Raw genomic sequence first — 17,607 nt, 5'->3', positions numbered from 1 at the left:
ACTAAATAATACATACAATTGTAAACATTAAAAAATATAGATATCTCAGATGCATCTCATGAATGAAGAATGAAAATATTTTTCTAATCAACAGGTGATCCGCAGACATTTTATAAATTGATCAATTATTTGATCAATTGGCTGCATTGATTAATTAAATGGATTAGCTTGGTGTATAGCTTTGACATAAGCCTTTATCTTCATTATCTCACAAAGTATTTATAGTCTTGAAATTATTCATCGACTGGGAACTAAATTTTTATCTAGCATAGATCGAACGACAAGCACTAAAATAGATTTTCTAAGATACCGTTATTTTAGTATATATATACGTTTACATATTTATAATGTTTAGCTACAACCATAAAAATCGGCATTGGATTTAATGGTGTCTAATTTGAATGAAAATTCGATTTGCAAATATACACAAGGTTTACGACACTTTTGATCTTGAAATTATTCGAATGAAACTATAATAACTATTCGTTCGCCAAAGTTGCAAATTATTCCCGTTACTTGTACTTAGGAAATGACTAAACTACAATAAAATTAGTCACTGAAACTGTAAATATAACAGTGTTTGATAATGCTATTATTCTCTTCGTTACTAATATCTTTTTTAAATACTATTACAGTACTATCTGTTATATAATAATATCTTTATTCCTCCTTTTTATTTGATTTTATCGTTTTTCTATTAATAATAACATTTTCATTCTTCCTTATTTTTTCACTCTTGGTATGTATAAAAAATATCATATTGCTGCTAAAAAAAAAAGTATTCGCTCTTTTCTCGAACAACAGACATGTTCTTGTAATCTTTCTTATTAACAAAAATATTTTAGTGCCCAAACTCGATCCATCTCAGTCTGGGTACAACGTCCAACTGAATATTGTAAATCTATTGCCTGATAATCTCAGTTCTATCGAAGAAAAACTCTACGCAACGCGTGACGTGAGGAAATAATAGGACAGATTACAGATCAATGAAACGAGATAAATCTCTGTCAGAGATGCAATGGAGGATTATTCCGAAGTATGTACTTACACAAAACTAATAGTGTTTAACAGCTGAAATTCGTACTGAGGAATATACCAATTCTATTGATTTGGCAACTAAGTGATTGCGGATTTTGTCATTAGGTGGCATGGGCAAAATCCGCAATCACTTAGTTGCCAACCCAATATAATCGAGTGAAAAATGTTATATAAAGATAGAGGTCGTTTAAAATTAGAGAATAATACCTCGGACTCTAATATTATAAATTTTCTACTGCTAGATCACACTTTAATATTAATTCCCCTTCTGTAAAAAAATAGCTCTGCTATTAAATATTAAATTAAATTAATATCAAAATTTTTTAAACCAACTAATCTTTCCTAACGATTATAAAACTCAGCCTATGATTTCAGCTGAGACGCTAACAAGCAATGGTTGATCGAACAATTGTAAACAATCAATTAAAAAAGAAATATTTCAAACTTTACTGCATTGGACTTTTATACAGTGGCTCATTTAAAGTATTCGAATACTGATCATAGAAAACTTTCATGTATATATATATTGTATATGATATATAAAATTTAAAACTTTACTAGCACTGTAACGTCAAATGATTGTCATGATTACATTGACCAAATTTGAAACCAATCTGGGATTATATATAAAAGTTACAAGATATTTACTGCTAACGTATATGTAGTAAAATAATAATATATACAGCATAAATAACCATCTTAAATTTATAATAAATGTTAAAGAATATCGATGAATATTAAAGCTTGTTAGTATAATGGATAATTGACTGTTTAAATACTTTTGCGGTCTCTGCGAAATACACACATATTGTATACATACTTATCAAATATTCTGTGCTTTTATGTACATTTTCAGATTTACCTCAAATTTTTTTTTTGCCAATATAATCATGATCGTCGAGTTTCATTACTTCGATGTTAATGACATTCCAAAATGTCTCGTACAACACACGTAATATATTTATAAACCGTTTTTACAAGTGTTTGAATACTTCCGTGAGCTACTGTACGTGAGTAATTTTGAAGAATAAAGATATATGAAACAAGTATTAATTTGCATTAATGCAAAGAATTGATTTATTGGAATAAAACGAAATCAAAATGTGATTTCTGTATTAATAAGTTCAATTTTTAGTTTTCTTCTATCGAAATACGATATTAAACAGCCAATTATTATAATCTATTGAAGTTTTACAGCATAATGATCGCAAGCTCGTTACTGTACGTCAATTTCGTACTTCTACGTACTTCTAAGTTATTGCGGATTTTGTCAATATCACCTAATGACAAAATCCACAATCACTTAATTGCCAACCCGATACATACAAATTATGTTCATACAATGCATACGCCCCTTGCATATATATTAAATAATAAAACTCTACATATGTGTTTGACATGAATTATTATGCCCTTTCTCCTTATAACTTAAATTATTATATGCCTATTCATAATACTTTAATTATTATATAATATATATAGTGTAATATATTATATTATATATATTACCTGCGCCTAAACCTTATCCTAATAAATAGCATAAATAACATTTTCTATATATCCATACATATATCCACGGGATACACTGTCAGCGCTTTGATTAAGAACATTGAAACACCCTATATAAGATTAAATTTTCCAACCAGCGGACCACATGCGCATATCGTAAAAGTCGCCGTTCAACAGTCGCAAAAATATCAATAACGATCCGACAGCTTAACGCGTGATTACATCAACTACACTGAAATACTAGTGTCAACTCTTTCGTATGATATAATGACTGCGATTACATACTTATCGGTTCAACGAAGAAAACCGTATTTTTTAGTATCGACTAACGATGTGATCTGTAAAAATTGTGAGAACAAAATCAACTTTACGATGTTCTGCGGTAAACTTGCCACGGTGTATTAACTTATAAACAGGAAGCATGTCGTTAATGCGAAAGGAGAATTCCTAAGAGATTGAAAAGGGAGAAAAGAATATTTCATACGTTCACTTTTGCGGTTGAGCAGATGCATTTGACTCATAATACTATCCGTATGCATAAATTAATAATGAGAAATTATTTCAAGGCGCGGGTTCTTTGAGTTTTCTGACTCATTTCGTGACCATTTGTGAGAGAATGACGTGTATCAAAGACTATCACGTATTTACCGAAGTTGCGTTGATATTCGATACGTGTAACTGCAATTATCGTCTCGGTTGAATCAACTACGATTTGCATGTTTTTCGTACGACTGATTTTATTCTTTGATTTTTTTTCTTATTTCGTGCTTTCTTTCACTTTAATCAACGCCATATGAGTTAGAATTTACAAAGCTAACGTATTCATAGGTGTTAAATCTTATCTTACTATTTGCCTGCCATTATGGACATTTCACTTTATTTTGATATTCTACTAATTGTAAATAGTCTATTTAATAACACTTACTGGTTCCTACTTTGTAAATCAAAGTGAGGGATTTATAATCAGTTACAGTTGTTTACTTTTGTAAGCAAACGAAAGTTTGGTTACATAGGCTTGATTTATTTACATCTCATACAAATTTACATTGCACGTAGGATACGAGTATGTATAAATAGAACTATATTAATTTATATCAATTTATAATTATTATAATTAATATATACAATACTTAATTATATATAATACAATACTTAATTTTATTATATATGATACAATTATATATAATACAGTAATTAATATATACAATAATTTACGTTAATTTGTATAATATAATCTATTATTTCTTATATTTCCTTCGTTTTTATATGAAACAAGTGCAATATGGAAAAATCTTATTAGAGAGAAGTAAAGTATCTTAAGTAAATTATCCGATGCAATCTTTTTATAGACGAAGAAGCTAAAAACGTTTTAAAATCATGATATCTGGAAAAATGGAATCTTACAATTTGCATACGCAAGTGTCCCTTACATTTAATATCTTCTGTCGCACAAAGCCAATTTTACTGATGAGTTAAGAAATAGCAACACATATGTAATATGAATCAAGCAGATGTTCGAAATGTTAGCCTATAATTTCTATTAGTCTCATCCTGTATACATATAAATCTTATCATTAGATAGGTATTATTTAAATTCATTATTCATTTACATATATTTTTACAAAGTAAAGTTTTATCATTTGCAAAGTATCCAGATAAATGTCAGTGACATTTAGATATACATTTCATACAATAAAGTTAATATTAAGTAATTTCGTATTAAGTGTGGAATTATAATATGGACATTAGCGAACGCATATGAAAAAAACCTGGTTGGTTTAATCGCGTGTGTAAGTTATTTAAAACAGTTTACTGAACAATTTGTTATTCGTCGGATATTTCGTAATTTGTTTTCTAACATCGTAGAACAGCTACTTGTGGCGTAACTTTTTGACTTATGCTAACACCACGATAGTATTATTGACATTATGAAGAAAAGTATTCGCATAAGTAAAAACTGGACAACAGAAATTTTTAAAGAATCCATGCTATTTATATGGATAGAAATTGACATATAAATTGATAGAGATAGACAAAAATTAGAAAGAAAAGTATTTATATAATTAGCGCGATCACTGCTACTCGAATTTTCATTAATAGACTGCAGATCTTTAAGTAATTTTATATTTTTATGAACGTAACATGTATCTCCATATAAGTGGAGATTCGTAAATTATTACACTTGTATAACAAGTATTTTGTTTGTTTCATCTATTTCTGAATATTACATTTCTTCACTCTAAAATTCCTCACAAATACATAAACAATAAAAAATTACTTTTATTGGTTGTTCGGGATTCGATAATATTCTCAATAATACGTTGCGCTTCGTTGCAAACAATCCAGTTCACTTGTTCAGGGCAGACCTGAACTGGAATGTTCACTTCATTCATGTCGAAGTAAAGCGTAACGTACTATTTTAAAAACACGATGAAAACCCGAACAGCCACAAATATTTCATCTAACCATCGTGGAAGCTTGAAATCAAAATATTTTCGCATTAATTAATTAATTAATTAATTAAAGCGATGATGATAAAATACATCACATATGATGATGAAAATATTTTTATATCACGACTGTTACTATATCATACAGTTTTACGTACGAAGACCATGCGAAGAATATACGACAAGCCTATTTTTGTTGGTTTTCTGGCTGTTACATGACTCGATGGCTAGAAAGAAGTATTTTAACGTTCCAAGACATAAACTTTTTAAAAACGAGCGATACATGCACAGTATTTTGTAAAAAACGAATAATACTAGCTTATTTGTTGTCTTAGTTCGATATAATTGATATTAACCTGCATAAAATAAAATAACGTTATTAATGTTCGACAAAATGACAAAGCATATATACATACAACCTGAAAATCTTTTATTTTGAATCTTTAAATCATTTTTCTACGAAAAAAAGGGAACGTAACTCATCGTAATTTTCACCTGTGGTCGCAGTATGTATTTTATATAAATTATTACTTAAACTAGTATGAAATATTAATTCGAGAAAGCTAACATGAATTATTATGAAACTCTCAATGTTTCATAATTTTTATTTTTCCACCTGCGTTCAAGTCAATATTATTCACACATCGTACACGTGCCGATTCGAATACGAGACAAACGTAATGAACGATTTAAAACATGCGATTGTCGAAGTATCGCTGACAAACCCAATAAATTTCTCTAAAGAAATCCGTAATAACAGTATGTAAAACAAGATATATATCTTTTCACAAAAAGAAAAAAAATACAGTTTCACTAGCATTGTTAGCATCCTTTCAGACAAAAGATTTGCATGTTAAAGCGCGTACGTAAGCACGTGATTGTTACCGCGGATAATTTATCAGATTGATCGTTATCGGTGCCAGTATTTTGTCTTAATTTATTCCTGTCTTCGTACACTTCGTTGGGAATTTATGAACTGTATTTTCCTTTTCACGTGCCAAGCATTGACCAAATTAAGAAATTCATGCTACCTTCTATGTATCAAACGACTCGCGTGTTTAACTTATTACGAAAAAGGAGGACGTGTATATATATATATATATATATATATATATATCGGAGATCATCGTGTCATCGCATTCCACAAATCATAGGGAAGAGTTAATTCGCCAAAAATTGTTCGATTTGAGAAAGCTTGGCGCCTGATGAATTTAGAAATACGATGGTAAAAGTGTGCGAATTGACGGGAAAAGATGACAGAAACGATGTTGCAATAAGAAAAAGCAAATGTGATTGAGATTAATTTTTGTCAATGTTAAACATTTAACACCGGTATAGTTTATAACTTCAATTTCTATTTGCTGGATTTTTCGATAATGCGCGTGCAATTATTTGAATGAATTTTCTTAAAATATTTAACGATAAAAGATTGTACAAAGGAATTCACATTTATCCCAGAATCATATCTTAACGAGTTAATAAATGCTATAATTCACATATAATTATTCAATTAATCGTTTGTTTACTAATTCAGATAAGTTATTTCAAAAGTAACTACATAATTTGCTCATTATTTGATCGACACTTTAGATGTGTTTAGAAGTGTCTTTGTTGCATATGTGAAAATTTCAGGGAAACGTGATAAGTCACATTGTTTAGTATATTATTCAGAAGAGCAATTTTAAAATTCAGCACCATGTTGTATCAAAATAAACTATAATATATTGTCTTCTTATTTTGTTTTAGAGTTGAACACGCACATTGTTTCTTGCTCTTCATAGTCTTACAAATATTCCTTATCATAATATTAAAATATCGAAGATATTAAAATACTGCTTTCTTTAATAATTGTATCTTTGATTTTTATAAAATTTCGACAACTTATAAGCTATTCTTATGAGGCTTATATTTTTGAACCTAAAAGATTATTTTCATTCTCAACCGTGTCACTCTTTAGTCATAGAATGACATTAAAATCAAAAAATAAACAAAGATGTGCTTACCATATTTCTTTTCCCTGCAAACGCGATAGAATAGTGCAAATTATGAAGCATAAATATTCATTTGGATCTTCTAGGAACGCGCTACAATCAATAATTTTACTATAACTTCATGAATTTTTCAATGACTATAACTTCTCGATTAAAATTTCCTTGACAACATTTCGACTTCTAAGAAAACAGCTTGTGGTAAACAACCAACGTAAAGTAATCACAATTTCACGCTCGATGTTTCATACCCTATGTAACCAACTCGTGATTGAAATTTAATAGTTTCAGAAAAATGTTTCTAATTTTCATTTCATTCTTTGATATGACAAAGATGGTTATCTATATTTTTATGTATCTACATTTTTACGAGCTCGATGAAATATCCCAGCCAGATAATTGATAATGAATTGTTATACATTAGAAATTTATTGAAAGATCATTGTAAAAATGTCAAAAACAACTTATCAAGAAATAATAACGAGCAAAGTGTTCACAAGTCGCAGAAGTGACGAAGAAACGAATTAATTGGAAATATACGTCGATATCTTTTGAGAAAAGAAAATTTTATTTCTCGTTATTTGAGCTATCCAGTATTACAATTAGCAATAAAAATATTAAGCAAGAAAAATATTCTTTAATACACTTTTCAGGTACGATAGAAATGAAAAAAAATCAGAATCAATTTAGCTAAATTGCTAATCTTCCGTGAATAAAATAATCCATTAAACGAAAGTCTCAGATATCACAAACATTACGATAATTTTACTTCCATGATTGTAAATTTTCAAATTACAAATTTTGTTTGATTTTCAATTAGACTAAGGAATAAGTTCAGGATTGAATTTTTTTATGAAAATTCCTCACAACTCCATCAAAGAATTAATGCGTTTCTATTTCATCGAACAAGTTAAGGTTTAAATATTTTGTTGTATAAATATACTGTTTAAGACCCCAATGGAGGATTTCCATCTTTTCTACACACTAAGCGCAGTAATAAATTTTTTACAATTTCATTACTATTTAATAATGAACACAGAGCATATTATTTTTGCGAATGTTCATATAAATTTATATTTTTACGATAGTGCTTAAATAGAGGTTCATTTTATTTAACAAAAACTATAACGCGTGTTTTATCTACGATATTTCATATATCTTTGTATATTGTATGCTAATTGAAATATTCCATATATTTTTGTACATCGTATGCAGTTTTTCATCCTTAAATTTCGTATAAATGTATGACATACCACAGTCTAGTGATAATTAAAACATTTATTCCTCTTCGTCCGTTTCAATTTAAAAAAAAAAAAAAAAAAAAGGAAGAGACTGGTTGTAAATCTAAGTCTAACGTACAAAGAGTACTCTGTACAATGTAACAAAGTAATAGAATATTTGTATTAGAAACATAGTACATATAGATCGAACACAACAACTTACCTTCTTCTCTATTGATTTGCCTAAATTGTTATTCGAATTAAAACTGAAGACAACGAAAGAATAATTGTGAATCCGATAAAGTTCGAATTAACGTAAGGATTATAATGTCAATTGAATGGAAATCAATTTTTAAAGCAATTTATTTCCCGCAAACATCACGTGCTACCGCGTAAAACCAGTTAAACCAGTCTAACTTCACTTTTGGACGTAATTATCACCAGTTAACCAGTACCTACGGCAGCTTGTATACTTGTATGCATTATGGTAATCTTAATATGTATGTAGATGCCTCGTGATTGCAATTTTTATTTCACCTTTACCTTTTTCTATTTTGATTCCAATCATAGTACTTTCTACACTCGCTCCTTCAAAAGGTCGTCACATGATCTGAAGAATTTACATCTCCATCCGGAATTCCACACAGATGTTAACCATTTCTATACGTTTAATTGTTGTTTACTCACGGTTAATTGACAGTTGACTGTGCAATAATGTTCATTAGTCAAACATCTGCACGCCTCATTAGTCTGTTATTATGTTAATAAAAATGTCAATGTTCATACATTTATAAAAATAAAATATTTTTGCACTTATTGTTGACATTTATCGTAACATATTCAGTGATTTTAGACAATCTCAATGCACCAAATAAGTTAAAGTAAAGGAATATTAACGTTAGAATTATAAATATCAAATATAGTTAAATATAATGCGTTTAGAAATTGAAAAAGAAATTACTAACGTACAGATTGTACTCTGTACAATGTAACAAAATAATGGAATATTTGTATTAGAAACATAATACATATAGATTGAACACAACAACTTACCTCCTTCTCTATTTATTTCCCTATAATTTTATATTTATTTGAAGGTTTATGTCACATTATATTTACAAATAATTACCTTTTGCATTAAGTGTACAATTTAATTAACCACTCTTGTGGTCATTCTCTTGCTTGACATACAAAACAATAAAAATATATTAATAAAGATCTAGAACAGTTGAGCGGAGAATAAATCTTTTTTTGCAAACATTCCTCAGCGATGCGTAGTTCGATGCGACGTCTTTTGCTATGTAGAACGACGTTTAAATGCTACATCAACATCTATACTTTCGAGAGAAGCAACACTTAACTAACAAGCTAAGCTTTTCGATAAACATTGTACTTTCTTAATAGAAAAATAAATTAGTTAATCTTAAATGGCTCTAAATTTAAAATTAATATAAATTCGATGCGGTTTTTATCATTAACATGCAGCACTGGTATTTATATTTTAACAAAAGAAATTTTTCTATGAAATTTTTATTTCATATTACGTATATTTTATTACCACGCAGGAGTTACAGCGACGTTATTATTCCATTGTACACTAATCATAAAAAAGTATGAAGATATAGTATATCTACAATATCTTTTATAATATTCCCTCCTGTTTCAGTTCCACAAAATCGTGAAAAAGGTTTCTTATGCTCTCTAGAAAGGAAGTGGTTATATCAACGAATCAAAAGATCCTGCAGGAAGAAGTTACTTTACAAAAGAGTACCTATAGCAGCGTGGATACCAAAGTATCGCAAGGACTACATAGTAAGTGATCTTGTTGCCGGTATTACCGTAGGCCTTACCGTTATACCGCAGGCAATAGCTTATGCGAACGTCGCAGGACTTCCTTTGCAGGTAAGACAGTTTGCTCGTTCACTCGTGAAATTTTACAAATTTAATAACATACCACTATACCTTAGTATATTTATAATTAAATTATTTTATATATAGTATATATAAAACTAATTTATTTTGAAGTAAAAAAAAAAGATTATTTCTCTCTTAAACAGATTTATACATCTTTACTTTCGCAGCTATTAAGCATTGCAATTATTAAGCGTTGCATTAGCAACTTAACTCGTAACGTTATTTCTTAACGTGCTTCTAATATGTATAAAATATTCTTTGAAATATTTTAACACATTAAGATTAATTTACTATTTAAAAAAATACTATTAGAACTTAGTTTGAAGTAAGAAATAAGAAATGTTACATCATTCTCGTTATTCTTTATGAGAAGTAAAAATTTAATATCAAAAGGAGAGTGCTGGTATGTTATAAAATTTCATATTATATCTATTAAAATTTTACGATTAACGTTGTCAAAGTTAAAAACAATGTTGCATCTAACTGCATACAATTTTATGCCAAATTTAATAATTTGGAAATTAATAGTATATAATTGGAAAGGATAGAATAGTTTTGTATTGGTGCGCGTGTTTAATCGTGGTATCATACTATTCCGTCATACTATTGAATCAAAAGATTTATTAGAGATATTCTCGAGAAATTTATAGCTAATTAAAATTCCTGAAGGCTTCCGTATGCAAAAGTGTTCTCTAACAAAATTATTCCAACGTTCCATCATTATCGCAACCAGTTTTGAATATCGTTTTAGTAAAACCGATTATGATGTTTACAAAATGTCAAAATCATCGGAAATTGTAAGAAAATTTATTAAAATTTATGACACACAACATCTTCCACTATGCAACTGAAACATTGAATCGTAACTCGTTAACCAACGTTTCTTATTAACTTGGCTGATAAGTGTGTTTTAATAAAATATATTTTCATATCTTAAAACAGCCGCGCTGGCTCGGTCGACTGCAACTTAGATTCGATAATAATAATAAATCGAGTTGCAGAGGTGCCGGCCGTAAAATCGACCGGAACTTTCGATATTCCTCCTTCTCGTTTAGACAAGCGACTTTTGTGTAGATGATATCGCTACGGTCTGTCTTCGGTGTTCCGAACTGGGAAAACAAAGAAAGACGTATAAGCGATATCGTGCGGGACAAAAGTCGCTCGTCTGCATCGTGTCTAATCGAGAAGGAGTCTCTGGCTCGAATATCGAATGTTCCGGTCGATTTTATAGCCGACACCTCTGCAACTCGATTTATTCGTAGTCGTACTGTTCTTACTTCAGCGCGATATCTGGTGATTCGAAACCCGCCTAAGACCCGAACCAATGCACAATATGCACACGAGTGACGAGACAAGATGTCGCAGCGACGTCGCTGTGCGATTGTGTGGTCGAGCGATACAATCTCGCTCGTATGTATCGCACGATTAGAAACATATATGAATTTATGTGTGTAACATACTATATATCTGCCGAATCGCATAGCGATATCGTAGCGATGTCGTCGCGATAGCGCGTCGCTCGTGTGCATCGAACCTTAAACTGTGTAGGTCCCATTACGTGTCTTCCAGCTGTACCAAAATCATTTTTGCTCACTCTGCGAGTACTAGCGTGTACGCACTAAGAGTTGGAGCTTCGCTTAACGGTAGCTGGTAGAAGCATTACCGAAGCAGGAGATAAATTGGCTGCCCCATTATAATATAAGGCCCGGTGCAGACAAGCGACTTTTTGACGCTGCTTTCTCGTTACGATGTATTTCTGTCTTCGTTGTGTTTTTAGCTGGGAAAATAAAGAAAGATACGTGACGCAACGAGAACACAGCACCAAAAAGTCGCTCGTCTGCACCGGGCCTAAGATGGAACTTTGGATAGCTTACCTGAAACGAATATTTTTATGTTTTAGTTCAAATATTACAATAAACTCAGGGCGCTTTCTCCTTATTAATCCTGCGGCATAACATCTTCAGCTCAATTATATTTTTCCAACACTTCTCTACGAAACTATTTTCTCAGTTAAAAAATATCTCAATTGAAAAAAATGAGAATTTAAGAAAATTCTTCTTGGTATGCACGATTTCGTTTCAATTTTATTTTAAACATTGAAATCGAAGTATAAAAATTCGAAGATTACGGCAAAATTAAAATTTCTTGTAAAAGTAAAAATATTTAATAATTTCGTTTGTTTTGCAGTATGGTTTGTATTCGTCTTTCATGGCGTGCTTCGTGTACACCATCTTCGGATCCTGTAAAGACGTTCCAGTTGGACCGACCGCGATCATCGCGATATTAACCAGAGAAACATTACAGAAATCTGATCTAGAACCTGACTTTGCGGTTCTTTTAACTCTCATCTCTGGTTGTGTCTGTTTTTTTATGGGAATTTTACATTTAGGTAATTGTATTATCGATTACTTTTTTTAATTGAAACTCAACAAACTCTCAAACTCCCCCTCTTTATTAGAATAGCCCTAGAGCTCATATGTTTTTTAAATTTACTTCTGTGTGGAATAATATCGAATGAAATGACGGTGGTATTTAAATAATTGAATAAAAATCAAATAATTAAATTCTGTAGCGTAATTTTAAGAGAACGGTTATGTGTGAACTGCGAATATTTATGCAAGTTCATATTTTTATGAATACAACTGAAGGAGTGAAATCTAAGCACAGGTTTATTTCATCCCCTCAATATTATAATGAGAAACTTGCTTCGAAAACTTTCTATATTTTTACAATATATATGCCCTGCACATTCTTACGCATCTAAATTTTTCATAAATGCATAAAAAACCACAGTCTAGTTATGTGTATATTCCTATTTATATTAGAAAATATTATATATTTGATTATATTAATATTAAATAATATTATATTATATTAATTTATCTTATAATATATTTATACTAATTTTATTATATTATACTATAAATATATATATATATAATATATAGTATATTTTATTATATTTATTAATTATTGTTTTTATTCATTTTCAATTATTATTGTTTTATTCATTTTACTTTGCAGTTATTATTAATTATTTATTAACAATTCAATAATATATTATATTTATATTTAATAAATATTGACACATCTTCTTCTGTTATCAGGCTTTTTATTGGATTTTATATCAGGACCAGTTTCGGTCGGCTTCACATCAGCAGCAGCAATTATTATAGCTACTAGCCAAGTAAAAGATATTCTAGGCATTCATATCGGCGGTAGCAAATTCGTCGAAGTATGGCAAAATATATTTGAAAAAATTGGGGAGACGAAGCTTTGGGATACTGCATTGGGCATCTCGTGTATAATTATCCTTCTTCTTCTCAGAGTTAGTATTATTTCATCGTTCAGTGGAAAATAACACAAGTAGATCCTCATAAAAATAATTTTTTAAATATATACAAAGTAGATTCATCTTTCTTCATACTTTCTGCAGAGCTGTTTACATACTTGCAGTGCAGACGTGTGACTTTTGTCGCAATCTCACTGTGATCATATATCTTTCTTTGTTTTACGAGTTAAGAACGACGAAGTAGACACATGATCGCAGCGAGATTGCAACGATGAAAGTTGCACATCCGCATCGTGCTTTACGTCTAGTGAATGATTCGTCGAATTATGTTGCTTACAAATTAATTCCTTGCTATTACACGTGTTACTTTTACATACAAACATTATTGACTGTTTAATATTTTTTGAATATCATTCAACATCATATACATATGTATAAGATGTATATGTATAAGACATAATGTATACGATACGAATGTACATCAATTAAAATTTATTCACACGATTCAAATTAAAATTTTTCATGAATTGTAACTACCGAAATTTTATATTTTATATTTTCACGTATTATCATCGGCGATTTTTTACTCAACTACTACCTACCTTATACCTTACCTACTTTTTTATAGAAAAATAAAATAAAGAATATTTTTTGTATGATTTCTTTTTTTCAGAAAATCAAAGACATACCGTTTATGAAAAAGGCTGCAAAAATGTCATCAAAAGCACAAGTAATTATGCAAAAATCACTCTGGTTGCTGTCTACGGCGCGAAATATTCTCGTGGTCCTCGTGTGCGGCGTTATGTGCTGGCTTTTAGAAAGTCACTTAGGTTCTTCGCCTGTTAGACTGACTGGCCACGTTAAACAAGGACTTCCGGAATTTCGGCTACCACCATTTCAAACCTACCACAAGAACGAAACGTACGATTTCGTCGACATGGTTTCCGCCCTCGGCTCTGGATGTCTAGTCGTTCCTTTGTTGAGCCTCTTGGAAACCATTTCCATTGCCAAAGTTTTTAGTAAGTTTCATAACAAACGTTTTTCACCAACTACACAATTCATTTTCTCTAAATAAAATATTTCTTTCCGAACATACTTATTGTAGTAATAATTAATTTAGCAAAAAATTAGAGAATTCGATAAAAATTATTTGGAAATAGATCAAATAACAGAAGAAAATTTAATCAGTCAAAGAGTATCTTCTGAAGATCAAATGTCCTTTTTCGCGAATCTTATTACACATATCACAAGGCTTTATTTAAATGAACTTTCTCTGCACAAGTGTAAAATATTTGAATTTTAAATGTGAATATATTGAGACCGTTTTTCAGATTGTCGCTATTCAGATTTGTAACTTACCAGAAACACAGGATTTGCTTCCAATGTATCAATCACAAATTATTATAACAGAATATAGTTCACAAAAAGTGAATATCATAAATTTTGATCTTGACTTTATTCTGAGACCATATTATCATACATTAGCCAAAAAATCGAAGTAACGTGTTTTACTTAAGGACATCCTAACTGTCTTGAAATTGAAAAAATACAAAATGTAGGAGATTAACTTTAAAAATTAGTAATTTTCATCTAACAACAAGTACAGTCAATACGTTTACATAGAAGATAATTAGGAAAAGATAGAATCTGGGTAAAAATTATTTTACATACAAAATATTATATACGAATATTATACTTTAAATTTTTTATATATTTTTGTATATTACATGTGTTCTTTGCATATTTGCACTTTCAAGTTTCCCATAAGTGCATGAAAATCCGTGGTCAAATAATGAGTAACTGATTGTTCAAATACTCTGATACTATCTGCAAAGTGCATACTTGAAATAAATATCTCGAAACTATTATGTATGTTTTCATATTCGTTTTAATTTTTGCTAATGTAGTCATAACAATTGTATCGATTATCCTAGATGAAGGTAAACCAATCGATGCAACTCAAGAAATGTTGGCTTTGGGCGTGTGTAACGTTGTGTCGGCTTTCGTTTCTTCGATGCCCGTCAGCGGTGGCCTCAGCCGAGGTGCAGTAAACCATTCCTCTGGAGTAAAGACAACTCTCGGCGGTATCTATACTGGCCTTCTAGTACTCGTGTCGCTTCAGTTCCTCACCCCATACTTATACTTTATTCCTAACGCCGCCCTTGCTGCAATCATCATCGCGGCGGTCATCTTTATGGTGGAATTACATGTGATCAAGCCTATATGGCGAACAAAAAGTACGTTGTATTATTAATCCCTCTTATTTTTCAAGTAATATCAATATTATTTTGCAAATAAAGTATTGCGCCGCTTCAGCCTGTAAATAGTATTTATTGCTGAATAAATTAAATTAGTTATGAACTAGCTTGGTATCATTTATACTTATGCTTATCCTTATATCTATTCTTATTTAGCTAAGGTTTTTTAAAATTTGTAAATGTAACTTCTTAAATTATGAATTTTAAAGAATCATAACTAGACTGTGGATGTTTATACATTTTTGAAAAAATGCAAGAAAGCGTGTAATGTAAACATATATAAAATATCGAAGGTATAGTACCCATTATAATATTTTATGAGTAAAATAAACTTTTACTTAAGTTCTGCTTCTTTAAATTTATTCGCAAGTATATGAATTTACATAAACATTCGCAGTCTGGTCATAGCTCATGGTTAAATTAAATACTCTGAAAGTACTTTCTTGTATTTAGTTTAATTTTAAGAAACGATATTCTACGAACTTAAAAAACATCTTGTAAACGTTTTTAATAACGATTGTATAAATTTCTATTAATTAAAATAGAAGTTTAATAAATAGGTATAGAAGGTGTAACAGAATAAATATAGAAGTTTGCTAACACAAGAATATATATATATATATATATTCTACTACATACTAAATACTAAATTGTACTACATACTAAAATATAGAAAACAGACGGGAATAAAATCACGTTGTAAAATATAAAAATGTTTATAGTACTCTGTGTAATGATTAGTGTAATTAATACATCATTTCTTTTTCAGAAATTGATCTCATACCAGCAATAGCTACATTTCTATGCTGTCTTTTTATAAGACTTGAGATAGGTATAGTGATTGGTATCGGTATAAACGTTCTGTTCCTACTTTACGCTTCAGCGAGGCCGTCGTTAAGAGTTCATAAAGATACAGTAAGAATGCTTTTATATCTTAATATACTTATTAACTAACTTTCTCTATATAAAAATGAAATATCAATGTAATAGTAAAGAACAAAAATATTTTCATGTCTTTCATTCATGATATTTTTTATTACGCTGTTTCCTTAATAATATGATATTTTTGTTTCAGAGTATTAACGGCTGTGAATATCTTGTCATAACGCCTGACAGAAGTCTCGTTTTCCCGAGCGTTGAATATGTGCGAGCTGTAATTAGTAAGCAAGGTACGAAACAGGGAACCGCAGTACCTGTTGTCATAGATTCTACGCATATTCAAGCAGCAGATTTTACAGCCGCGAAGGTACACTATGAAATACTATCTGTAAAGTATCTGCACTAACATTCAAATTATAAAATTATTATAATTTATTAAAATTTATTTCTATGCTATAATTGATATACTTATTATTTAGGGAATTAAAAGTTTGACGGAAGATTTTTCTAAACGTGGACAACCTTTAATTTTCCATAATTTGAAACCAAGTATTATAGAAATTTTCAAAGGTGTAAAACCTTCTGGTTTGAGGTGTAGCTCTAGCGAACTTGAACTTAATGACTGTTTGAAAGGTAATTAAAATGTTATTACTTTTTACATAATATGTTGAGCAATTAAATAACTGATTTGTTCAATTTTATGTAAAAATGTATGATTTATATAAAACTTTTATTTATTTCCAGAATTTTCAAATATTTCGTCGGCTTCTATGAACAGATACTGACAATATTTAGACTTCTATAAATTCCGTCCCGGAAGTACTCTTTCTTTAGTTTATATGTATCAGTATTATATTAAGACGAAGATGGTCAATATGTTAGACAATATTATGATAAAGAGCAACAATCTTATTTTATAATTAATTGTTACTTTGTAACAATTACATATTTTAATATGTAACAATTAACCCTTTCGACACAATGTTATACTATACGACGATATTTCACGTACATAAGTACTTCTGCATTACAAAACGAAAATTCTGTTTTCTTAAAAAT

The 17,607-nt window shown here is 29.8% G+C and overlaps 1 protein-coding gene across 3 annotated transcripts in view; it reads left to right on the top strand.

Moving 5' to 3' along the window:
* LOC117233771 (sodium-independent sulfate anion transporter-like) overlaps positions 1-17,606 on the top strand; it is a 37,209-nt gene extending 19,603 nt beyond the window's left edge. For all 3 annotated transcript variants that reach the window (XM_033494335.1, XM_033494333.1, XM_033494336.1), the window contains exons 3-11: positions 9,872-10,107; positions 12,307-12,508; positions 13,227-13,447; positions 14,085-14,430; positions 15,346-15,648; positions 16,439-16,584; positions 16,745-16,915; positions 17,028-17,181; positions 17,293-17,606. In XM_033494335.1, the coding sequence (XP_033350226.1) occupies positions 9,872-10,107; positions 12,307-12,508; positions 13,227-13,447; positions 14,085-14,430; positions 15,346-15,648; positions 16,439-16,584; positions 16,745-16,915; positions 17,028-17,181; positions 17,293-17,333 (1,820 nt within the window). In that variant the 3' untranslated portion in view covers positions 17,334-17,606. The remainder of the gene's footprint in view (positions 1-9,871; positions 10,108-12,306; positions 12,509-13,226; positions 13,448-14,084; positions 14,431-15,345; positions 15,649-16,438; positions 16,585-16,744; positions 16,916-17,027; positions 17,182-17,292) is intronic.
* The last annotated feature ends 1 nt before the right edge of the window (position 17,607 follows it).

This window comes from Bombus vosnesenskii, unplaced genomic scaffold, assembly GCF_011952255.1.
Source record: "Bombus vosnesenskii isolate JDL3184/JDL3185 unplaced genomic scaffold, Bvos_JDL3184-5_v1.1 scf7180000013299, whole genome shotgun sequence".
NCBI classification, from domain to species: domain Eukaryota; kingdom Metazoa; phylum Arthropoda; class Insecta; order Hymenoptera; family Apidae; genus Bombus; species Bombus vosnesenskii.
The sequence above is the reverse complement of the archived record's forward strand: the minus strand, read 5'-3'. Positions and strand labels throughout refer to the sequence as shown.